Genomic DNA, 18,999 nt, shown 5'->3' with positions numbered 1-18,999 from the left:
GTGTTATACTTGTATTGCTATGCATGTGACAAATAATAAAGAACCTTGAAGAACCTTGAAGAACCTTGAGTATTTAAAATTAGAATGGGAGGGAGAGCCTTCAGTTTTCAGGCCTCTCTTCTGTGGAACCAGCTTCCAGTTTGTATTCGGGAGACAGACACTATCCCTACTTTCAATATCAGGCTTAAAACTTTCCTTTTTGCTAAAGCATATAGTTAGGGGTGACCCTGAATCCTCCCTTAGTTATGCTGCAATAGACGTAGGCTGCCGGGGATTCCCATGATGCATTGAGTTTTTCCTTTCCAGTCACCTTTCTCGCTCACTATGTGTTACCTCTCTGCATTGAATCATATCTGTTATTAATCTCTGTCTCTCTTCCACAGCATGTCTTTGTCCTGTTTTCCTTCTCTCACCCCAACCGGTCGCAGCAGATGGCCACCCCTCCCTGAGCCTGGTTCTGCTGGAGGTTTCTTCCTGTTAAAAGGGAGTTTGGGGCAATCGTGGCTAAAGAGTTGGGAGTTCGCCTTGTAATTGGAAGGTTGCCGGTTCGAGCCCTGGCTCCGACAGTCTCGGTCGTTGGTCCTTGGGCAAGACACTTCACCCATTGCCTACTGGTGGTGGTCTGAGTGCCCGGTGGCGCCAGTGTCCGGCAGCCTCACCTCTGTCAGTGCGCCCCAGGGTGGCTGTGTATGTAGCTTGCCATCACCAGTGTGTGAATGTGTGTGTGAATGGGTGGATGACTGGATATGTAAAGCTCTTTGGGGTCCTTAGGGACTAGTAAAGTGCTATACAAATACAAGCCATTTACCATTTTTCCTTCCCACTGTCGCCAAAGTGCTTGCTCATAGGGGGTCATATTATTGTTGGGCTTTTCTCTGTATCTACTGTACAATATAAAGCGCCTTGAGGCGACATTCGTTGTGATTTGGCGCTACATAAATAAAATTGAATTGAATAGATCTAGGATCAACTCTTATTTTCAGAAGACCTGGAGGTGTTTGACCTGAAGAAACACATTGCTTCAGAGAAGACTTTTCTGAGGTTGTTGCCATGGGTAAAAACTTCCAACAAATCTCTGTAAGTGTGTAGAGACACACCTCAACATTGTTGCTTTAACTGTTTAGATATGGAATTGAAAAACCCCCTGAACATTTTCATTTTCAATTTAGGCTGGGTGGGTGTAACCTCTCAGAGAGAAGCTGTCAAGCTTTGTCCTCGGCTCTTGACACGGAGTCCTGCAGCCTGAGAGAGCTGAACCTGAGTAACAACGACCTACAGGATTCAGGAATAAAGTTTCTGTCTGCTGGTCTGGCAAGTCCACACTGTAAACTGGAAACTCTCAGGTCAATACACATTGCACATCTTAAAACAGACATGATGTACAGTATTTTTCTGCACTATAAGATGGACCTAAAGTTGTTACATTTTCACAAAAATCGACAGTGCACCATATAATCCAGTGCGCCTTATGTATGAATACCCGTTGTGCTTACTGACCTCGAACCGATTTTATGTGGTACACAGTGCTCAAAAATCGGTCAAAAATGTTTTAGCACATCTTTGGTAAGCTATGAAGCTGCACTGCTTGATGGATAGTCAGAGCAATATGGCTACTGTAGTGAGGAGCCTTGCAGAGTAATCTGGGTCCATGAATACTAACTTGAGTGACTGTACCCGGCGAGGCTCCATATTAAAAATGGAGATGAAGATAAAGAGTTCCAAGACCTGTAAAGGCAATAGAATATGTGCAAGAAACACTTACCCCCGCAGCGGTGACTTTTTATTCTAGTTTTCGTTTCTTCTATGTCTACTGATTTATGAGTCTTTTTCTGTGCTCTGTATAATCTGTCTTGTCCTGTGTTTTACTTAGAGTTATGCCACTGCTTTAGTGTCTCCCTGTGTTCCGTGTCTCCTCAGGTATTTCATGTCTGTATGTTCAATGTCCTAATTGGCAGGTTTGTGTTTCCATGTTCAGTGTGTTTAGTTTTGCTTCCCCTGTGGTGTCATGTTCATTTGTGTCAGCTGTGTTTCCCCAGGTTTTTCTACTTCCCTCATTACCCTTCTGTGTATTTAAGTCCTCTGTCTTCCTCTGTTCAGTCTCGGGTCATCTGTTTGTCTCGCTACATGCTTCTGTGAGTCTCGGCTCTTCATGTCTCAGGTTTTCCCTCCAGCTCCTGTTCATGTTCTGATTATCTCACGTTATAGTTTTTCATGTTCCTCTGCAGGCCATGTTCATGGCACATTTTTCATGTTTTATTTTTAGTTTTTCTCTAGTTTGCCATGTTTTTGTTTTGACATTAGCCCAAATAAAGGCTCACTTTTTGTTATACTTCATTTTTCTCCCATTCCTGTGCTTTGCACCACACCTCTAAACACACCACCCTGCCTGTCACACCAGCTGTGACAGGAGGATAGAAAATAAGTACTTTATATGACATTTTTGTGTCCATGAACCAGCATAATCTTGTAGCTATTAAGCAGAGTTGGGAGGAAGAAACTGTTATTTTTTTTAAAGTAAGTAGAGGTAATATGCATTGAAGCTAATTTTACTACAAATTCATACACATCGAGGGAGTTTAAGTGGACTATAATATTAAGCTTTTTCAGAACTCCAAAAATCAAAGATGAACCTAAATAATCCCGGCTCATGCTGGAGAAAGTGTGGCATTCAAATAACAGCTCACACTCATGTATTTTGGTCATGCGCCAAACTTACTGCAATCTGAAAGGATTGATGCTGTCAAAGCAGTTTTTAAAGTTAACATATCACCAGATCTCAGCTGGGTCTCATATCACACGGGCTAGAGGGATGAACTAAGATCTGCCTCCTTAATCTGTTGTTAGGATGCCTGGGTCGTCGACCCAGGGTTTTTGAGTTTATGATATTATTTATACTGTCTAGTTTTTGGTTTCTTTGAGTTCTGTCTTATGGCTTAGGTCTCTGTCTTCTTTAGTTGCTCTGTCTCCCCTATCACCTGCATCCCCTTGTCTAGTTCGCGTCTATGTGTATCTTAAGTTCCTATATCCCCGTGTTCAGTCAGTGTTTGTGTCTGCCCTGTTCCCACGTCTCTGTTCCCTCTGTAGTGCCTGCATGTGAGTCTGTGTCTTTGTTCAGTCTGTGTTATGTGTTTCCTGTTTTACTTTGAAGGTCTCCGTCTTTTCTCAGTGTGTTCAGGTTACGCTTCTTTGGTCTCGTCAGTTCTGATTTGCCCCAGCTGTGTTTCCCTCCTGTTACTCATTTCCTGATTGCTCCCTCTGTGTATTTAAGCCCTGTGTTTCTTAGTGTCTGTGTCGCGATCTACCGTTTTCTTAGCTGTGTGTTCTGTCATTCCTCTGGTTTAAGTTTGTTTTGAGTTTTTTCAGTTATGTTATATTTTTGAGTACCAAATTAAAGCCTTTTTGAGTTCACGTCTGTCTCCGGAGTCTGCACCTTGGGTCCTATTCCTGCCTGCACACAGCCACACCTAACAGAAGATCGCGACCAGAACATGGACCCAGCAGACTCCGTGTGGTATCAGCGACCCGCAGTTTCTGCCTTCCTCAAGGAGATCGTGAGGGAGGAAGCTGAGCATGCGCAGGAGCTCCAGTCACCCTTCTATGGGTCACGTTTGGCTTTGGGAGGGCCCCGCAGCCTCCAAATGGCTACGGCCAAGCCAGTGTCTATGCCTCGGGCGATCAGGTTGAGCACGTGCTCCTTCTCTCCAGTCGCTACACCTCCGCCTTCACCCCTGGATTACCAGTCCGACAAGAGAGTTAAGCGGCGGAGGAAGAGAGATTATGTGACACCAGATGTTAGACTCACTCCGCTGCAGTCCTTCGCTCTGTTTTTGGGTCTGCCGCGTTCTGAGCTTCACAAACTCTCTGCTTCCTCATCGCAGCCCGGTCCTTTGGAGGGTTCGCAGCCCAGTTCGCCACCTCCCACTTCCCGGAGGAGGCGACGCTCACACCGTCACCACTCTTTTTCTGCGGAGCAACTCCCGGTGGTGAGTTGTGATTGCTGTCGTTCCTTGGAGCTGGAGACTAACAATCATATGAACACTGCTAAGACTGAGAATATTAAGACTGTTAGACGTGGTGGTGGTAGGAAGTTAAAAAACATTTTAGAAGAGTCTGTGTTTGCTGAGCCTGCTCCTTCGCACCATTGTGTTCCTGCTCCCAGGGCAGCTCAGGCCCAGCATTCCCCTGCACCTGTTTCAGTGCTTCAGGTGAGGGAAGCTGAGGTCCAGCTGGTCCCTGCTCGGGTGTCTAGGCTGGCTGAGCCTCTGCCTGTCGCTGCACCCGTACCAGCTCCTCGGGTGGGGACTGCAGCTGCCCAGCCGTTGACTGTGCCTGTCCCGGCTCCCAGGGTGAGGATGACCGGGAACCAGTTAGCTCCTGCACCCGTACCTTCTCCTCGGGTGGGAGTGGCTGGTGTCCGGCAGGTACTTGCACCTGTTTCTGACCTCGCTGGAGGCTCAGGTGAGCCCGTCCAGCAGTTTTCTGTAGGATCCGTAGGCTCAGACAACCTAGTCCAACCGTCTGCTAATCCACCACCTCACCCGCCATTACTGCCATCGTTACAACAGTCAATACAACTTAAACTTCTCTCCATAGCTCAGACATTAGCTCACCTATCGGCTCAGTCACCTGCTCAGCCACCTGTCTCCGCTGGAGGGTCCGAGGGGCCCGTTCAGCCACCTGTCTCCGCTGGAGGGTCCGAGGGGCCCGTTCAGCCACCTGTCTCCGCTGGAGGGTCCGAGGGGCCCGTTCAGCCTCCTGTCTCCGCTGGAGGGTCCGAGGAACCGCTTCAGCCACCCGTCTCCGCTGGAGGGTCCGAGGAACCGCTTCAGCCACCCGTCTCCGCTGGAGGGTCCGAGGAATCGCTTCAGCCGTCTCTTCCTGCTGGAGGATCCGAGGGGCCAGTTCAGCCTCCTGTCTCCGCTGGAGGGTCCGAGGGGCCCGTTCAGCCACCTGACTCTGCTGGAGGGTCCGAGGGGCCCGTTCAGCCACCTGTCTCCGCTGGAGGGTCCGAGGGGCCCGTTCAGCCACCTGTCTCCGCTGGAGGGTCCGAGGGGCCCGTTCAGCCTCGTGCCTCGTCAGCTGGGGGTCCGGGAGGACCCAGCCAGCACGTCCTAGTGTCTGCTGATGGTTCTGGCGAGGCCGTTCAGCCACCACCGGCTCCACCGCCTGGTCCGGCCCCCGAGTCTGCAGCTCCGCCTGGTCCGGCCCCCGAGTCTGCAGCTCCGCCTGGTCCGGCCCCCGAGTCTGCAGCTCCGCCTGGTCCGGCCCCCGAGTCTGCAGCTCCGCCTGGTCCGGCCCCCGAGTCTGCAGCTCTCCCTGATCCGACCTCAGCCTCTGTAGCTCCGCCTGCCCGGCCTACACGTCCTGCACGTCCTGCACGTCCTGCACGTCCTGCTCGTCCTGCACGGCCTGCATGTCCTGCACGTCCTGTCCGGCCGATGACTGGACGTCATTGCCGTCATGGACGGCCCCCTGAACTACGTCGCCGTCGGTGCCTCCCGCCCGGCCGGCCTCCTGATCTGCTCGGTCGCCGTCGGTGCCTCCCGCCCGGCCGGCCTCCTGATCTGCTCCGTCGCCGTCGGTGCCTCCCGCCTGGCCGGCCTCCTGAACTGTTTTCTGGGCTCTTGGACCATCAGCCTCCGGGCCGCCCCCCTGAACTGCCCGGGTTTGGACTATCGTGCTGTCAGCCTCCGGGCTGGCCCCCTGAACTTTTTTGAGACTATTGCCTGGGCCTCTGCGCTTTTCGTGAGCTCTTTTGTTTGTTTGCTTTTGGACTATGCCTGGGCCTTGGTGCTGTTGTTTTGGACTTTGTTCCTGTGTTTTCTTCTGTTGCTTTCCAGGCTCCGTTGTTTGTTCTTTCTTTTTTTGGTTTGGCTCCTTGTTTTGTTTCGAGCCCTCCATCCTGTTTCCCCCGCCGCCCACCCTGGTTGGGTTGTTTTTGTTTTTTTGTTTTTGATGTTTTGGTTTGGGCTGTCTGGAAGCCAGCCCTTAAGGGGGGGGGGGGTACTGTTAGGATGCCTGGGTCGTCGACCCAGGGTTTTTGAGTTTATGATATTATTTATACTGTCTAGTTTTTGGTTTCTTTGAGTTCTGTCTTATGGCTTAGGTCTCTGTCTTCTTTAGTTGCTCTGTCTCCCCTATCACCTGCATCCCCTTGTCTAGTTCGCGTCTATGTGTATCTTAAGTTCCTATATCCCCGTGTTCAGTCAGTGTTTGTGTCTGCCCTGTTCCCACGTCTCTGTTCCCTCTGTAGTGCCTGCATGTGAGTCTGTGTCTTTGTTCAGTCTGTGTTATGTGTTTCCTGTTTTACTTTGAAGGTCTCCGTCTTTTCTCAGTGTGTTCAGGTTACGCTTCTTTGGTCTCGTCAGTTCTGATTTGCCCCAGCTGTGTTTCCCTCCTGTTACTCATTTCCTGATTGCTCCCTCTGTGTATTTAAGCCCTGTGTTTCTTAGTGTCTGTGTCGCGATCTACCGTTTTCTTAGCTGTGTGTTCTGTCATTCCTCTGGTTTAAGTTTGTTTTGAGTTTTTTCAGTTATGTTATATTTTTGAGTACCAAATTAAAGCCTTTTTGAGTTCACGTCTGTCTCCGGAGTCTGCACCTTGGGTCCTATTCCTGCCTGCACACAGCCACACCTAACATCTGTTACTCACTTCTATCACCCAGTCACACAAACATTGTTTAACACTTACATTGACACACTTTAATTTTGATGGATGGGCTCAGTACCTTGTCCAAAGATACTTTGAGATTGAGAAGCACGGAGCAAACCAGTGACCCTCTGACTGGTAGTAAGCTGCTTCCTGAGCCACAGTCTGCCCAGGACAATTATATTACTATTTGATTGCCTTGGAATTTGATTACGAAACTGGCCACCAAGCTCAAATCTGGCTCATCTTCAAGGAGAATCATCGCGGCTGATTTACCTATTGCTAGCATTCACTCTATTATTTAAGTTTCCATCTTACACTGACAAGGCACAGCCAGTGAAGTAGCAGTTTATCTCAGTACCTCACCAACATTCAAAAGGAGTTAAATAATGCCAAGGAGCAGGACTGTTCCGTTCCTGTAGACGGCAATGATTATTGATTTTATTCTAGCTTCATGAACCTCACAATTATCCCTCTTTACTGTTCAAGAAATGGAAACAACTGTGAACAACTACCAACAAGCTCCTGCAGTTCAGTTAACCACAAAACCAAACAGAAATAATGGAGATGGGAGTCAAATGTATGCCGGTGCGCTGCTCTTTAAAACGTGTCTGTGGTTTTAAACAGTTTGCTGCCTGCTAATGCAACCCCACACGCGGACCAGTAATGTGCTTTGATTTAAGTGTTTGTATTAATAAAACACACCATAAGTATTTTTCAAAGTAACTTCTGACACATTAAAACAAGAAACCCATGATGCAGTGAGTGTGTTGTGTCTCTGTAGTCTATCAGGGTGTCTGATCACAGAGAAAGGCTGTTGTTCTCTGGCCTCAGCTCTGAGCTCCAACCCCTCCCATTTGAGAGAGCTGGACCTGAGCTACAACCATCCAGGCGCCTCAGGAACGACGGTGCTGTCAGCTGGACTGAAGGATCCATGCTGGAGACTGGACACTCTCAAGTATGTAGAGTCCTAAGTGAACCTGTCCTTTCCTCAGGTCCTGAACCAAAGTCTTCATGAGCCATCTGATTAGTTGACAACCCGTTTTACCTCCCGAGCCCAAGTGATGTTATGAAAGGCAGAATAAATCATTCCTGAAGGTTAATTGTCAGTTTGTCCTGGAAAGGAGCGACCACAGCACAATATTTTAGAGATACTTTACTTAAGTGTACCTGTCCAGTTGTTGAAAATATTGCAAAACTTAATTTAGTCTAAGATGGAATTAAAAAAAACCAAACTAACATGACATTCATCTTAGATTCAACTTTAATTTAGGTTTATTATTTCAACACAATGTCCATGTGTGCATGCTGCAACAAGCTGTGCTCCTCCTCCTTTCAGGGTGGAGCCTGCTGGAGTCCAATGGTTGATACCAGGCCTGAGGAAGTGTAAGTGTGTTTTTCATGTGATTCATGAAAACAAAGCAGCACACATTCAACCATCTTCAATGAACAGATGATGGATCAATAACTGCAGCTGTATTATACTTTCACTCAGATTTCTGTGAACTCAACATCGACACAAACACAGCGTACAGAAACCTCAAACTGTCTGATAGAAACAGGAAGGTGACATACATGGAAGGCGATAAACTGTATCCGGATCATCCAGACAGATTCGAATGGTGCACTCAGCTGCTGTGTAGAAATGGTCTGACTGGTCGCTGTTACTGGGAGGTGGAGTGGAGTGGAGACATTTTTATTTCATTGAGTTACAGAGGAATCGGAAGGAGGGGATTCAGTAAAGACTGTGTGTTTGGATGGAATGACCAGTCGTGGAGTTTGAACTGCTCTGATGATGGTTGTTATTCTGTGTGGCACAATGACAGAGGAACTACGATCTCCTCCTCCTCCTCCTCCTCCTCCTCCTCCTCGGTCTCTCACAGAGTAGGGGTGTATGTGGACTGTCCTGCTGGCACTCTGTCCTTCTACAGTGTCTCCCCTGACACTCTGATCCACCTCCACACATTTAACACCACATTCACTGAAACTCTGTATCCTGGATTTGGATTTTGGTCATTTGGTTCTTCAGTGTCTCTGTGTGCAGTTGAGTATCACTGGTCTCTTCCTGTTATAGAAACACTTACTTATTGTGTAGAGTTTCTTGCTGATTTTGTTCCCATATCCACGTCAGGATGCCAGAAAAAGACAGCTGACCGAAAAACCTTCACACAGGTATCAAATTATTAAATGCAGTAAAACTGAACCTGAGACTAGATTATGTCATAACTTACTTCAGTTGAAAGTTTAGCTCATTCTGGTTAGTTACAGCTTAATACACCAGTATACAGCAAAGAAAGGATGTACTCTTTGTATGATGTCCAAGGGGGCAGACTAACCCATAAACTGGATCTACAGAAACAGTTACTATTGTTTGTCTCTGTAGGATTGAAGGGTTCACGATGATTAAAGCTTCCTGTGAGTACTCAGACTTAGAAGTATTTTGCTGGAAAGTTTTCAAAAATGTTAACAAGCCAGGTTCAAATTGCCCAAACCTACTGACGTCTGCTGCTGATCTTTTGTCTTTAGGTGTTTCCAGTGTAAAAGCAGACACACAGCCTGGTTTGTCAGAGGATAACACAAAGATGATCGAGGTGAGTTTCCAGATATTTAAGGACTCTAAAACACAGATTTAACAAATATCTGTTGTAGGCTGGTACTTTTTCAACTCTTTGTACAACAAACTGTCAGTACAGAAACGGATTCATCATTTCATATGAGAACTTTGTGCTGTATCCAAGCTTTGTACTCATTCCCAGCAAATACTAATTTGTAATTTTTTGACAGTTTTGTACCCTTTCAGGTACATATTGTTGATGTGATTCACGACCTAGCTTTCTTCTCCAAGTATATGTTCCTGAAACCTCTAATGTTACTTCTTTCAGTCCAGTTTCACACCTGAGGTGTACGGTGAATCTGCACACATCTTTTACAGGTAATCCTGCACAAGTCTGCATGTAACAAATCTGAAGCTCATCAGACCTCAGACTATGTCTTCCTCCTCCCGTCTCCACAGTTTCCTTCTATTGGGGTTAAACTGTCACGGTTGTTATCCTATGAGTTCTCCTTTGTATATGACTTCTTGTATTCTGAGTTCTGTTTTTGTATTCTAGTTTTGAGGGTTTTTTTCTGTCTAGTTCTTAGGTTTAGTTCTGTGCCCAGTCTGTTTCCCGTTTTACTTTGAAGGTCAACATATTCTGTTTTGCTTCCTCCCAAACTCGTCTTTGTATTTAGTGTCTGCATGTGTTCCCATTCAGTGTCGCGTCATCCCTCATTCTGGCCTGTGTGTTTTGGTTCTGTTTCAGTTTGTAGCCCTTCTAGTTTTTTTTCGGTTTTCAACTTATGCCTCCAATAAAGCAGGGGTCCTTGAGTTTAAGTTCTGCCTCCAGGAGTCTGCATATTGGGTCCTTTTCCTGCCTGCCTGCACACAGCCATGACATAAACATTGATTTGAAAGCTAGACGTGCTTTCGTGTATTTAAGTGTGGGAGGCTTAGCAGTTTGTTATCTCTCCGATGAATTTACCAACAGGACTGGAAACAGAGAGGATTTTTTATTGGGATTATATTTTTTCCTTTATCTCTTTTCTTGAAGATAAACAATAAAACCCAGAAAACAATGATAACAGGTGGCCAGGTAACAGGAGCACTGGGAGCTGTAACCCTGAACGTGGAAGAGTGACTCCAGTAGCTTTAAGGACAGAGTCAGAGGTGTCAGTCACACAGGCCTGCAGATCGGTTGGTTAGCTTGTAAACTCCACCAACAACTAAAAAACTGAAAGTTAAGTTTTCATTCACAAGATGGTTTGTATCAGGGAATATAGCAGATAAATTAGCTAACAGTTGTAGACCTAGCTGGTTGGAAACAGGAACACAGGTAGATTTTTAAACAAATGGGTTATAACCTAAAAAAGTAGGAAGCAAATAATAACAAAGGAACAAACTATATATGACCTTATTTATTCATATGCAGATATCTGTTTGTTTGCAGGTTTTAACATGGTCACTCATCTCTGCATTGCTTCAGTTTCAGGTGTCCTGGTCAAGGTGTGTTCCAGTGTACTCTGACTGGACTCGTGTTTGATATCAGTCAGCAGGCAGAGCTTCTGTACAAGACCGTCCAATGGGATGAGAAACTCCTTCAGCAGTCCAATAAGATGGCTGCAGGCCCACTGTTTAACATTAAGAGTTCAAAGGATGCAGTCCGTCAGCTCCACCTACCACACTGTGTACCAAAGGATGGTGAGCAAAGCACTCCTCATGTGGGGATGCTAACGCCCCTACAGGCTGCAGAAATTTTCCTACTGACTGCCATAATGATCACTGAGACCCTGTTAATGTCAGAGCTCAAAAGGAGACTCTTGGTTAATGTAGACTTAGAAAGAGAGAGCATTTTTCTCCTAAATTGGCTTCCCTTCATTGGCTCCCTGTTAAATCCAGAATTCAAAATCATGCTCCCCACATTCAAGGTCTTGAATAATCAGGCCTCATCTTATCTTAATGACCTTATAGTACCATATCATCCCATGGTACAGCCACTTTGCTCTCACACTGCAGCCTTACTTGTTGTCCCTACCCAGACCGTCACTGACCCACCGTCATGCTGAATGAGGATGTCGGTCCCTCAGGCCCCCATGTTTCTTACTGGTCAGAGACTTTAACACCAGTGGCCTGCTGGGGGTCATTTTGTAGCTCTGGCAATGCTCGTCCTATTCCTCTTTGCACAAAGGAGAAGATACTGGTCCCACTATTGGGTTAAGGCCGTCTACGGCCATCTCCAGCTCTACTAGAGTAACTGCCTATACTTGGATTAAAATGCACAGTGTACTTTTAAAAGCAAAATCAGTCACCTCTGCATATCACATAAGTGGTGCGTTTAAATATTCTCCAGAAGCCTCTCCCCCGTAGTCTGTCTGATATCTCTGTGTTGGTGTTGATAAGAACGTTTGCCCAGGATAGGCATTGCAGCTGACCAATCACGTTGTTGCGTTGTTGTAGCTTTGGGAAGTAGAAGGAAAAATTTATATTTATAATTACTTGTATTATCAAGTTAGTTTTCCTTTTCCAAATTTAGGTTACTTCTGCTAGTTTGTTAGTGACAGCATTTGATGGCATAAGCTAACTTCTTAGCTAATGTCAACTGAATGCTCAGACAATGTGAATGGTCAATAGTGATTTTGATCCTGGACCATCATTGTTATGATGATGGAGGAACACCAACACAGGGACATCAGTCTGTGTTCTCCCCACAGAGGTCCTACCTGGTAGAAATGAAGGAGACTCACTTGTGTCTCTGCAACGGGGTTTGATCCATTGCCTGACCCAGGACACCATTTGAAGTGTTTTCTTTGTAAAATCAGATTCACACTGTCATTGTAATGAGGTTTTGGGAGTCGAAGAGATATCTGCTGGCTCTTTGTTTTCACAGATCTGCTTTCCAACTGTCTGTCTGTCGTCCACATCTCTGATGGGGAAATGAACGTCCTCAAGCCCCTAAAGATCACAGACACTCATGTGATTGTGGAATTTCCTCACCTCTCTTCCTTTGGACTCGTGTGGGACATAATAAGGAGGTTTTGGAACAAGGAGAAACCAGTTTTGGGCCAAGTTTTGTTGTTCCTCCGTCTGCCAAACCCCAAAACACAGAAGCAAAACCTCAATGTGTTTCTCTTGCCAAGCAACATCCCAGTGGAAGAGGTAAAGATCTAGGAAAGGTTATACCTTTACCTTCAGTATTAATTAATTTTATCTTTCTCGGAGCTTGTCCATCTTCTGTTACTTGGGTCAAGTCAGGTTCAGAGACAGCAGAAAATACAAGTTATTCCAGGTTTCCTTCTCTTCAGAAGAATCTTCCACCTCTTCCAGGGGATCTTGGGGAGGTCCCAGACCGACTGGGACTATATATCTTTTATGGATGTTGTACTTCATGAGGTGGTTTAAGTAATACTAGGGTGCATTACAATGGGAATTTATGATAAAGAACTAACCTGCTCTAGAGGAGGTTACATTTGAGTGGAAGAAAACTCAAACCTCATTCTGCCCCTTACCATCGAATTCAGCATCATTTGTGGGTGAACTGAGCATTTGTGGCTTCATGCTTGGGTTTCACTGTTGAAACTGTTGTTATTCATAGTGTTGAATTCACTACTATCATGGCTACATGGAATGGCAAAGACAGCTAAGGCTCCATGGTATTGTAGTATTTTTATATTTTGTACAACGAAATGTACAAATTACACAAACAGTGTTTCTCAGAAACATCATGTTAAAAATGGTGGTCAGAATACGTACAACTGTCCCACAGCTGGATCTTTGTCTCCGGGTTACCACAACAGCTCAGAGGCAGATGATTTACGTCTCTCGGCTAACCACTGCTGCATCTCTGCGCTGTCACAGAGCCAAGATCGGGGACCCCTGCAATCTCCAGTCACTAGGAAAACTATGTATTCCCCAACTGGTTGGTGAATGTTTGTTAGAGGTTGCTGGGTATCCCTAGTGGGAAATCAGTTGCAAAGAGGGTGAAACATGGAAAAGAGACTGTTAGTCTTAAAGTAAGAACGTTTCCTTATCACTGCATCCAGTGCAGTTCAGAGGGAGAAGATTGTCGGTTTACTTTATAATTATACTCTTTCTTTATAATTTCACTGCCTCTTAAAGAGCAGTTTTCTTCACATGTATATTTCATCATGAGGTCATTTAAAATTACTCTAGAAATAAACTTGTCATATTTTAAGGTGAGGATGAAACACAGATATTCTGACTACATCCCGGTGCCTTCCAACTGTGAATTCTTCAAAGATTGCATATACACAGTTCTGTGTCCAGTCGCCTGTAGAATCCAGCCTGAGGTGAGTAATTCATCTCTCTGTGGTGGAGCCCTTTGACACGCTTCCATCAGAGGACTCTGGATATGATGGAGACACTTGCACTGTGTTTGCAGGAGGAAAAATTTCACCTGGATTTTGGACCAAACTACCACCCAACATTTGAGATCCGCCTTCCTGCAAACACTGAAGAAGTATCGATAACAGTCAAGGACCAAATGCAGACAGATGTCTGGAGGCGGGACATTGATCTGAGCGGTAACATCACTACACCTGACACTCGATCAGAAATGATGAGAAACGGTGGTCCGTGGTAGCTTTTGAGTAATGACCAAGGATCACCCGCAAGTTTTCTTCCTCCTTCATTCTCCTCTTCTTCTTCTTTCGGCTGTTCTGTTTAGGATCATTTGCCACCATCTCTTCCTATTCCAGCATCCTCTAAACCTGTGCATGTCCTTCTTCACTCCTTCCTTCTGCCTGCAGTTTCATCTTCATTCTCCACCCTCCCTCCTCTGCACATGCTCAGACCATCGCAACCTCTCTGACTCTCAGCTGTCCCTCTGATGGACTTGTTTCCATTCTCACTGAGGCCCTGAGCACCTCCAGCTCGGCCTCCTGTCCTGTGTTCATTAAATTGTATCTCCTCATTTTGAATTTTTCTCCAGCCACGTGATTCATGCTATTACTGACAGAGTGTCTGAAGCTCAGCGACATTCAGTGCTGATTAATTACCAGCAGAGATTATCTCGATTTTTTGAAGCTGATTATTCTGCTATGAAGAAATCTACAAATTTTCTCTATTCCCTCAGATGTTGTTCAGACCAGAGACAATCGGTTGAGGCTGCAGAGCCTCCCACCAGACAAGCATTTGCTCTTCATTCGGAAGCAGTTTGTGGATCAAGTGTCGGATTCGACTTTGAACCAGCTGCTGGACAGCCTGTTCCAACAGGGAATCATAAATATGGAAGAAATGGATTCAGCCAGAATCAAACCCAGAGCTGACCGAGCTCGGGATGTGATCGATGTGGTGCGAAATAAAGGAGAAGAAGCCAGCTCATCCCTGATTGATGGCCTCCGTGAGTTGGATCCATACTTTTCTGAAACCCTGCATGTGAGCTGAGATGGAGCTTCAGCTATGTCCACACAGGAAGCTTTGAAACTGATGGTCACTGCCACACATCAAAGCTAAGAAAAGATTATCTCAGGACCCGGCCGCTTGCCTGTGTTTTTTTTTTTGGGGGAGGGGGTTGTCCTTTTTTTTGTTGCCCACAGATGCTTGAAGTTGCTGAATCTTACTGACTTGTGGTCGCTGGGCGCCATGCCACTGCGAATCACTTCCTGTGTGGATGGCATGTGACTGTAACATCATGATGGCAGCTAATAACTTCAATGTAAACTACGTCATGAAGGTTACCAGCAACACAAAGATGCTGAAACACCAGAATCTCTGCTTTACTCTGGCACCTCCTTCCTGATGACATCACCCAGGTTGTAAAATACAGTGACCTCCAATTGGTTGACAACCAACGTGTATATTTGAATGTTGAAATTTAATGTGCATCAGTTTCTTAAAAGTAACTGAATACCCTGGAAACGCCTTACATCGTTCAGATATTTGAACTGTCGTTTGTGAAAACTTGTATTATATAAAATATAAGTAGTTACATTTCTACTTTTATATTGATTTATTGATTTGATGATGGGGTTTTATTTTTCTGCTTCACTTTTAGTAAATAAATCTAAATTATGGTGAGAAGCATGGCAGCCAAACTTGTGCTCTGACATGTTGACCAAGTTCAAATTCACCAATGACTCCGCTGAACCGACTAGGCTTCAGGTTGTTAACAGTGATGTTCATTGATGTTCACTGAGCAGAGGAAAGTTTATTGTCTTCTGGCTTAGTTAAAAAACAGAATGAATTCTTGTAAAGTAAGTAAGAGATCTGGGAGTTACAAGGATGCCAATATTTTGGCTGGTAAATCAAATGAAAATGACTCCATGAACCAACAAACCCGCAGGGAGGAGATGGTCCTGCTTCCACAATGTGAGGCGAGTGCACAAGTGTGAACGTGGGCCTGATATTAGCACCATGCTCTTCTCACACTGATTGTTATAACTCAAAAGTGTTATTGGAAGTGGCTGAGGATGCATCATTTTAACCACTTCTTAATAAATATCAACTGCTGTAGGAGGTCTGCCCAATCTTGAAAAGGTATTACTAGGTCATCCATCTTCCATCCGTCTTCTGTGGTACGTGCCTCAGCTCTCTCAAACTAAAAGTTATCCTTTTTTTCTTCAAAGGACAGTTTTATTCGCCTACAAACTTTTGATCTCATTGAACTAAAGTTATGAAAATGGATTCTTTAGTTCTGATGCAGTCATTAGATCAGACAATAAAGACCAGCCGTAGTTTCCCACATTCAGTACAGGGACGCTCATATCGGTGTTAGTGGACCGGACTCAGATAACACTGACATTATTGACCAGAAAAAGAGAGCAGATTTCTCCTATATTGGCTTCCCTTCATTGGCTCCCTGTTAAATCGATAAATCTCTAATTTTAAGATTAGGCTTCAAACTTTCCATTTTTCTAAAGCATATAGTTAGGACTGGATCAGATGACCCTGAATCCTCCCTTAGTTATGCTGCAATAGGTCTAGGCTGCTGGGGGATTCCCATGATGCAGTGGGTGTTTCTTCTTCACTCATTGTGTCTTAATAGACCTCTCTGCATTGAATCATACTTGTTATTAATCTCTGGCTCTCTTCCACAGCATGTCTTTATCCTGTCTTCCTCCCCTCAATCAGTTGGTTTCTTCTTACTGTTAAAAGGAAGTTTTTCTTTCCCACTCTCACCAAAGTGCTTGTTCATAGGGGGTCATTTGATTGTTGGGTTTTCTCTGTATTATTGTAGGGTCTTTAATTTACAATATAAAGCACCTTTAGGTGACTGTTGTTGTGATTTGGTGCTGTATAAATAAAACTGAATTGCACAGAGGCCCAAGAGAACTTTGATCCTGCTTTAGGCCCTAAGGTGGAAATGGAGTGTTGGTTACTTTTTCTCTTGTTCTTGTAATCTGTCTCCAGTTTAAAAGTCCTGTGAGAACAACAGTGTCACGGTCTGGCTGGCAGACCGTGGGGATGTGGGGAAAGGAGGACCCAGGCGCGGTGCTCTATGTATAAACAGTGTGTTTATTTACAGAGTGGAACAAAAACAACAATAAATCCCCGTGTTCTCCCAGACTCCCGTGTCGTGTCTCTGCGTGAATAGTTCGTGTCTCTGTGCTCTCCGCTCCCGTGTCAGCACCCCCCGGTGCTCGCTGCTCTTCGTGCCTTCCACGCTCCTCCTGCGGGAAACAATAGACGCAGCCGTCAGGACACAAATAACCGCGGGCATACACTTACACACATTAACTCAATTCAATGGGACGACTAACGTGGAGTCTCAAGGAAATGATCCCGCGTCGGTGGGAGCTCCAACTCTCTCCTAAGTAGCTCCCCCGACGAGGCCTGATCAGCAGCAGGTGTGTGACTTCGGGTGTGGCCAGTCCTTCCGCAGGGCCACACCCCTCAGGCCTGCAGGTGGCTGAGCTCCATCCTCCAAGCATACCCGCAGACACACACACACACACACACACTCACATCTACAAGCATGGAGAAGAGCAGCAGCAACACCAAAATACATATAATAATAATCATATAATTCATAACTGCTCAGGGATCCTGGGTTGCTCAGACCCAGGACCCTGACAGTACCCCCCCTCTAAGGGTCGGCTCCCGACGACCCCAAAACCAAAACAAAAAACAGCACAACCAACCCAGGGCGGGCGGCTGGGGTAACCAGGACGGAGGGCCAGAACCGAAACAAGCAAAAACAACAAAACAACAAACCGACCCAGTCCACAGTCTCAGAGTCAGACCGCGTATCCCGCAGCGGTGCAAAAAGAAAATGAAAAGACGCCACAAACAGTCACAGGCGGCCCATCAACACAACAAGAGAGTTCAGGGGGCCTACCTCGAGCCCAACGGCGGCGACGTAGCAGCTCCGGCGGACGGCCCCGGGTCCGGCAGCAGCAGCAAAACAGTTCAGGGGGCCTGCCACGGGTCCGGTGGCGGCGGAACGGTTCTGGTGGCCTGCCACGGGTCCGATGGCAATGTCGCTGCTCCGGTGAGCAACAGCGAGGCGTGGCACCAGGTCCATGACGCGCCGATCACTGACGTGGACGCACCGGACGTGGACGGCGAGGAGGCCGCGCTAGACGTGGAGGTCCCTCCGGTCCGCTGACCTCCGGCCGAGCGGGACCCTCCTCGGCCGGCAGCGAGAGCTCCTCCTCAGCTGGCAGCGAGAGCTCCTCCTCGGCTCGCAGCGAGAGCTCCTCCTCGGCCGGCAGCGAGAGCTCCTCCACTGCTCGCAGCGAGAGCTCCTCCTCCGGCTCGCTGAGCTCCTCAGCTGGCAGAGCGGGCTCCTCCGGCTCACTGAGCTCCTGCTCGGGCATGCTGAGTTCCTCAGCTGGCGGTGCGGGCTCCTCCGGCTCGCTGAGCTCCTGCTCGGGCATGCTGAGCTCCTCCGGCTCGCTGAGCGCCTCAGCTGACGGTGCGGGCTCCTCCGGCTCGCTGAGCTCCTGCTCGGGCATGCTGAGCTCCTGCTGCAGCCGGACGAAGTCTGAGGTTTCCCGAGCTTGCACTACCCCCCGGGCTTTACGCAGGGTGCAAAGGCAGGCGGAAACTCCCTTGAGCTGGCCGAGGTAGGGGTTTCCCTCCAGGATTGCCTCGATGGCGTTTAACCCCACCACTCCTGCCCTTGCGTTGGTGGTGTGAGTTACCCAGTCCATCAGGCGTTGGACGCGGGTGAGGTCGCTCTCTCCGGACAAGGCCGCTGGAGTGGGCAGTGGAATGGAGGCTGCTGCTGGTGGAGAAGATGGCTGAGCGTGTGATGTGGATGGTGAACAGGATGAAACGGTAAGCGGTGAGGTAGATGTCGCGGGGGATGATTCAGCAGGTGACGGCTGGATCACTAGCCGGGCGATAGGCTGAGGTATAGCGACCAGCTGGGCCGCGGGCAGCGCCTTGGCTACCGGCTGGGCAGCTGACCGTATAAACATAGCCCCAGAGTAAACAGTTGAGGTGAGTGACGATGAATTGTCCATATGACTCACTACAGCCGGCTGTTGAGATGTCTGTGGATTTAGCTGCGGTGAGGAACGCTGGCGGCGCGAACGTCGTTTCCGTGTCGGCGTCGGGGCCGGCGTCTCAGGCAGTGAATCCACCAGCTGTCCGAGCTGGTGGGCAGCCTGAGGAGGAGAGTGGAGGTGGAGGGTGGAAAGTAGGAAGTCCAGGACCACCGCATTAAGGGAGTCCACCAGCCAGGGGAATTTAAAAAGCATCTCCTGCAGCCGCCTCTCCACAGCGCGACGCAAACCTTCCGCTGGCTTCTCCCACCACACCTCACATAGGTGGTACACTTCATCCATAACTTCCCTCCTGAGCCTCTCCTCGGAGACCGCTGGGTCCATAAGTGGCGGGATCATTCTGTC

The 18,999-nt window shown here is 47.3% G+C and overlaps 1 protein-coding gene across 1 annotated transcript in view; it reads left to right on the top strand.

Moving 5' to 3' along the window:
- LOC309690017 (uncharacterized protein) overlaps nt 1-16,708 on the top strand; it is a 29,637-nt gene extending 12,929 nt beyond the window's left edge. Inside the window, exons 3-16 of the mRNA XM_082506837.1 lie at nt 984-1,077; nt 1,170-1,343; nt 7,433-7,606; nt 7,988-8,034; nt 8,144-8,691; nt 8,780-8,820; nt 9,032-9,063; nt 9,175-9,239; nt 9,531-9,580; nt 10,671-10,885; nt 12,072-12,340; nt 13,378-13,491; nt 13,584-13,725; nt 14,277-16,708. Coding sequence (XP_082362963.1) covers nt 984-1,077; nt 1,170-1,343; nt 7,433-7,606; nt 7,988-8,034; nt 8,144-8,691; nt 8,780-8,820; nt 9,032-9,063; nt 9,175-9,239; nt 9,531-9,580; nt 10,671-10,885; nt 12,072-12,340; nt 13,378-13,491; nt 13,584-13,725; nt 14,277-14,587 — 2,276 coding nt within the window. The 3' untranslated portion in view covers nt 14,588-16,708. The remainder of the gene's footprint in view (nt 1-983; nt 1,078-1,169; nt 1,344-7,432; nt 7,607-7,987; nt 8,035-8,143; nt 8,692-8,779; nt 8,821-9,031; nt 9,064-9,174; nt 9,240-9,530; nt 9,581-10,670; nt 10,886-12,071; nt 12,341-13,377; nt 13,492-13,583; nt 13,726-14,276) is intronic.
- The last annotated feature ends 2,291 nt before the right edge of the window (nt 16,709-18,999 follow it).

The sequence above is a fragment of the Aulonocara stuartgranti genome (assembly GCF_965226115.1).
Source record: "Aulonocara stuartgranti genome assembly, chromosome: 15".
NCBI classification, from domain to species: Eukaryota; Metazoa; Chordata; class Actinopteri; order Cichliformes; family Cichlidae; genus Aulonocara; species Aulonocara stuartgranti.
The sequence above is the reverse complement of the archived record's forward strand: the minus strand, read 5'-3'. Positions and strand labels throughout refer to the sequence as shown.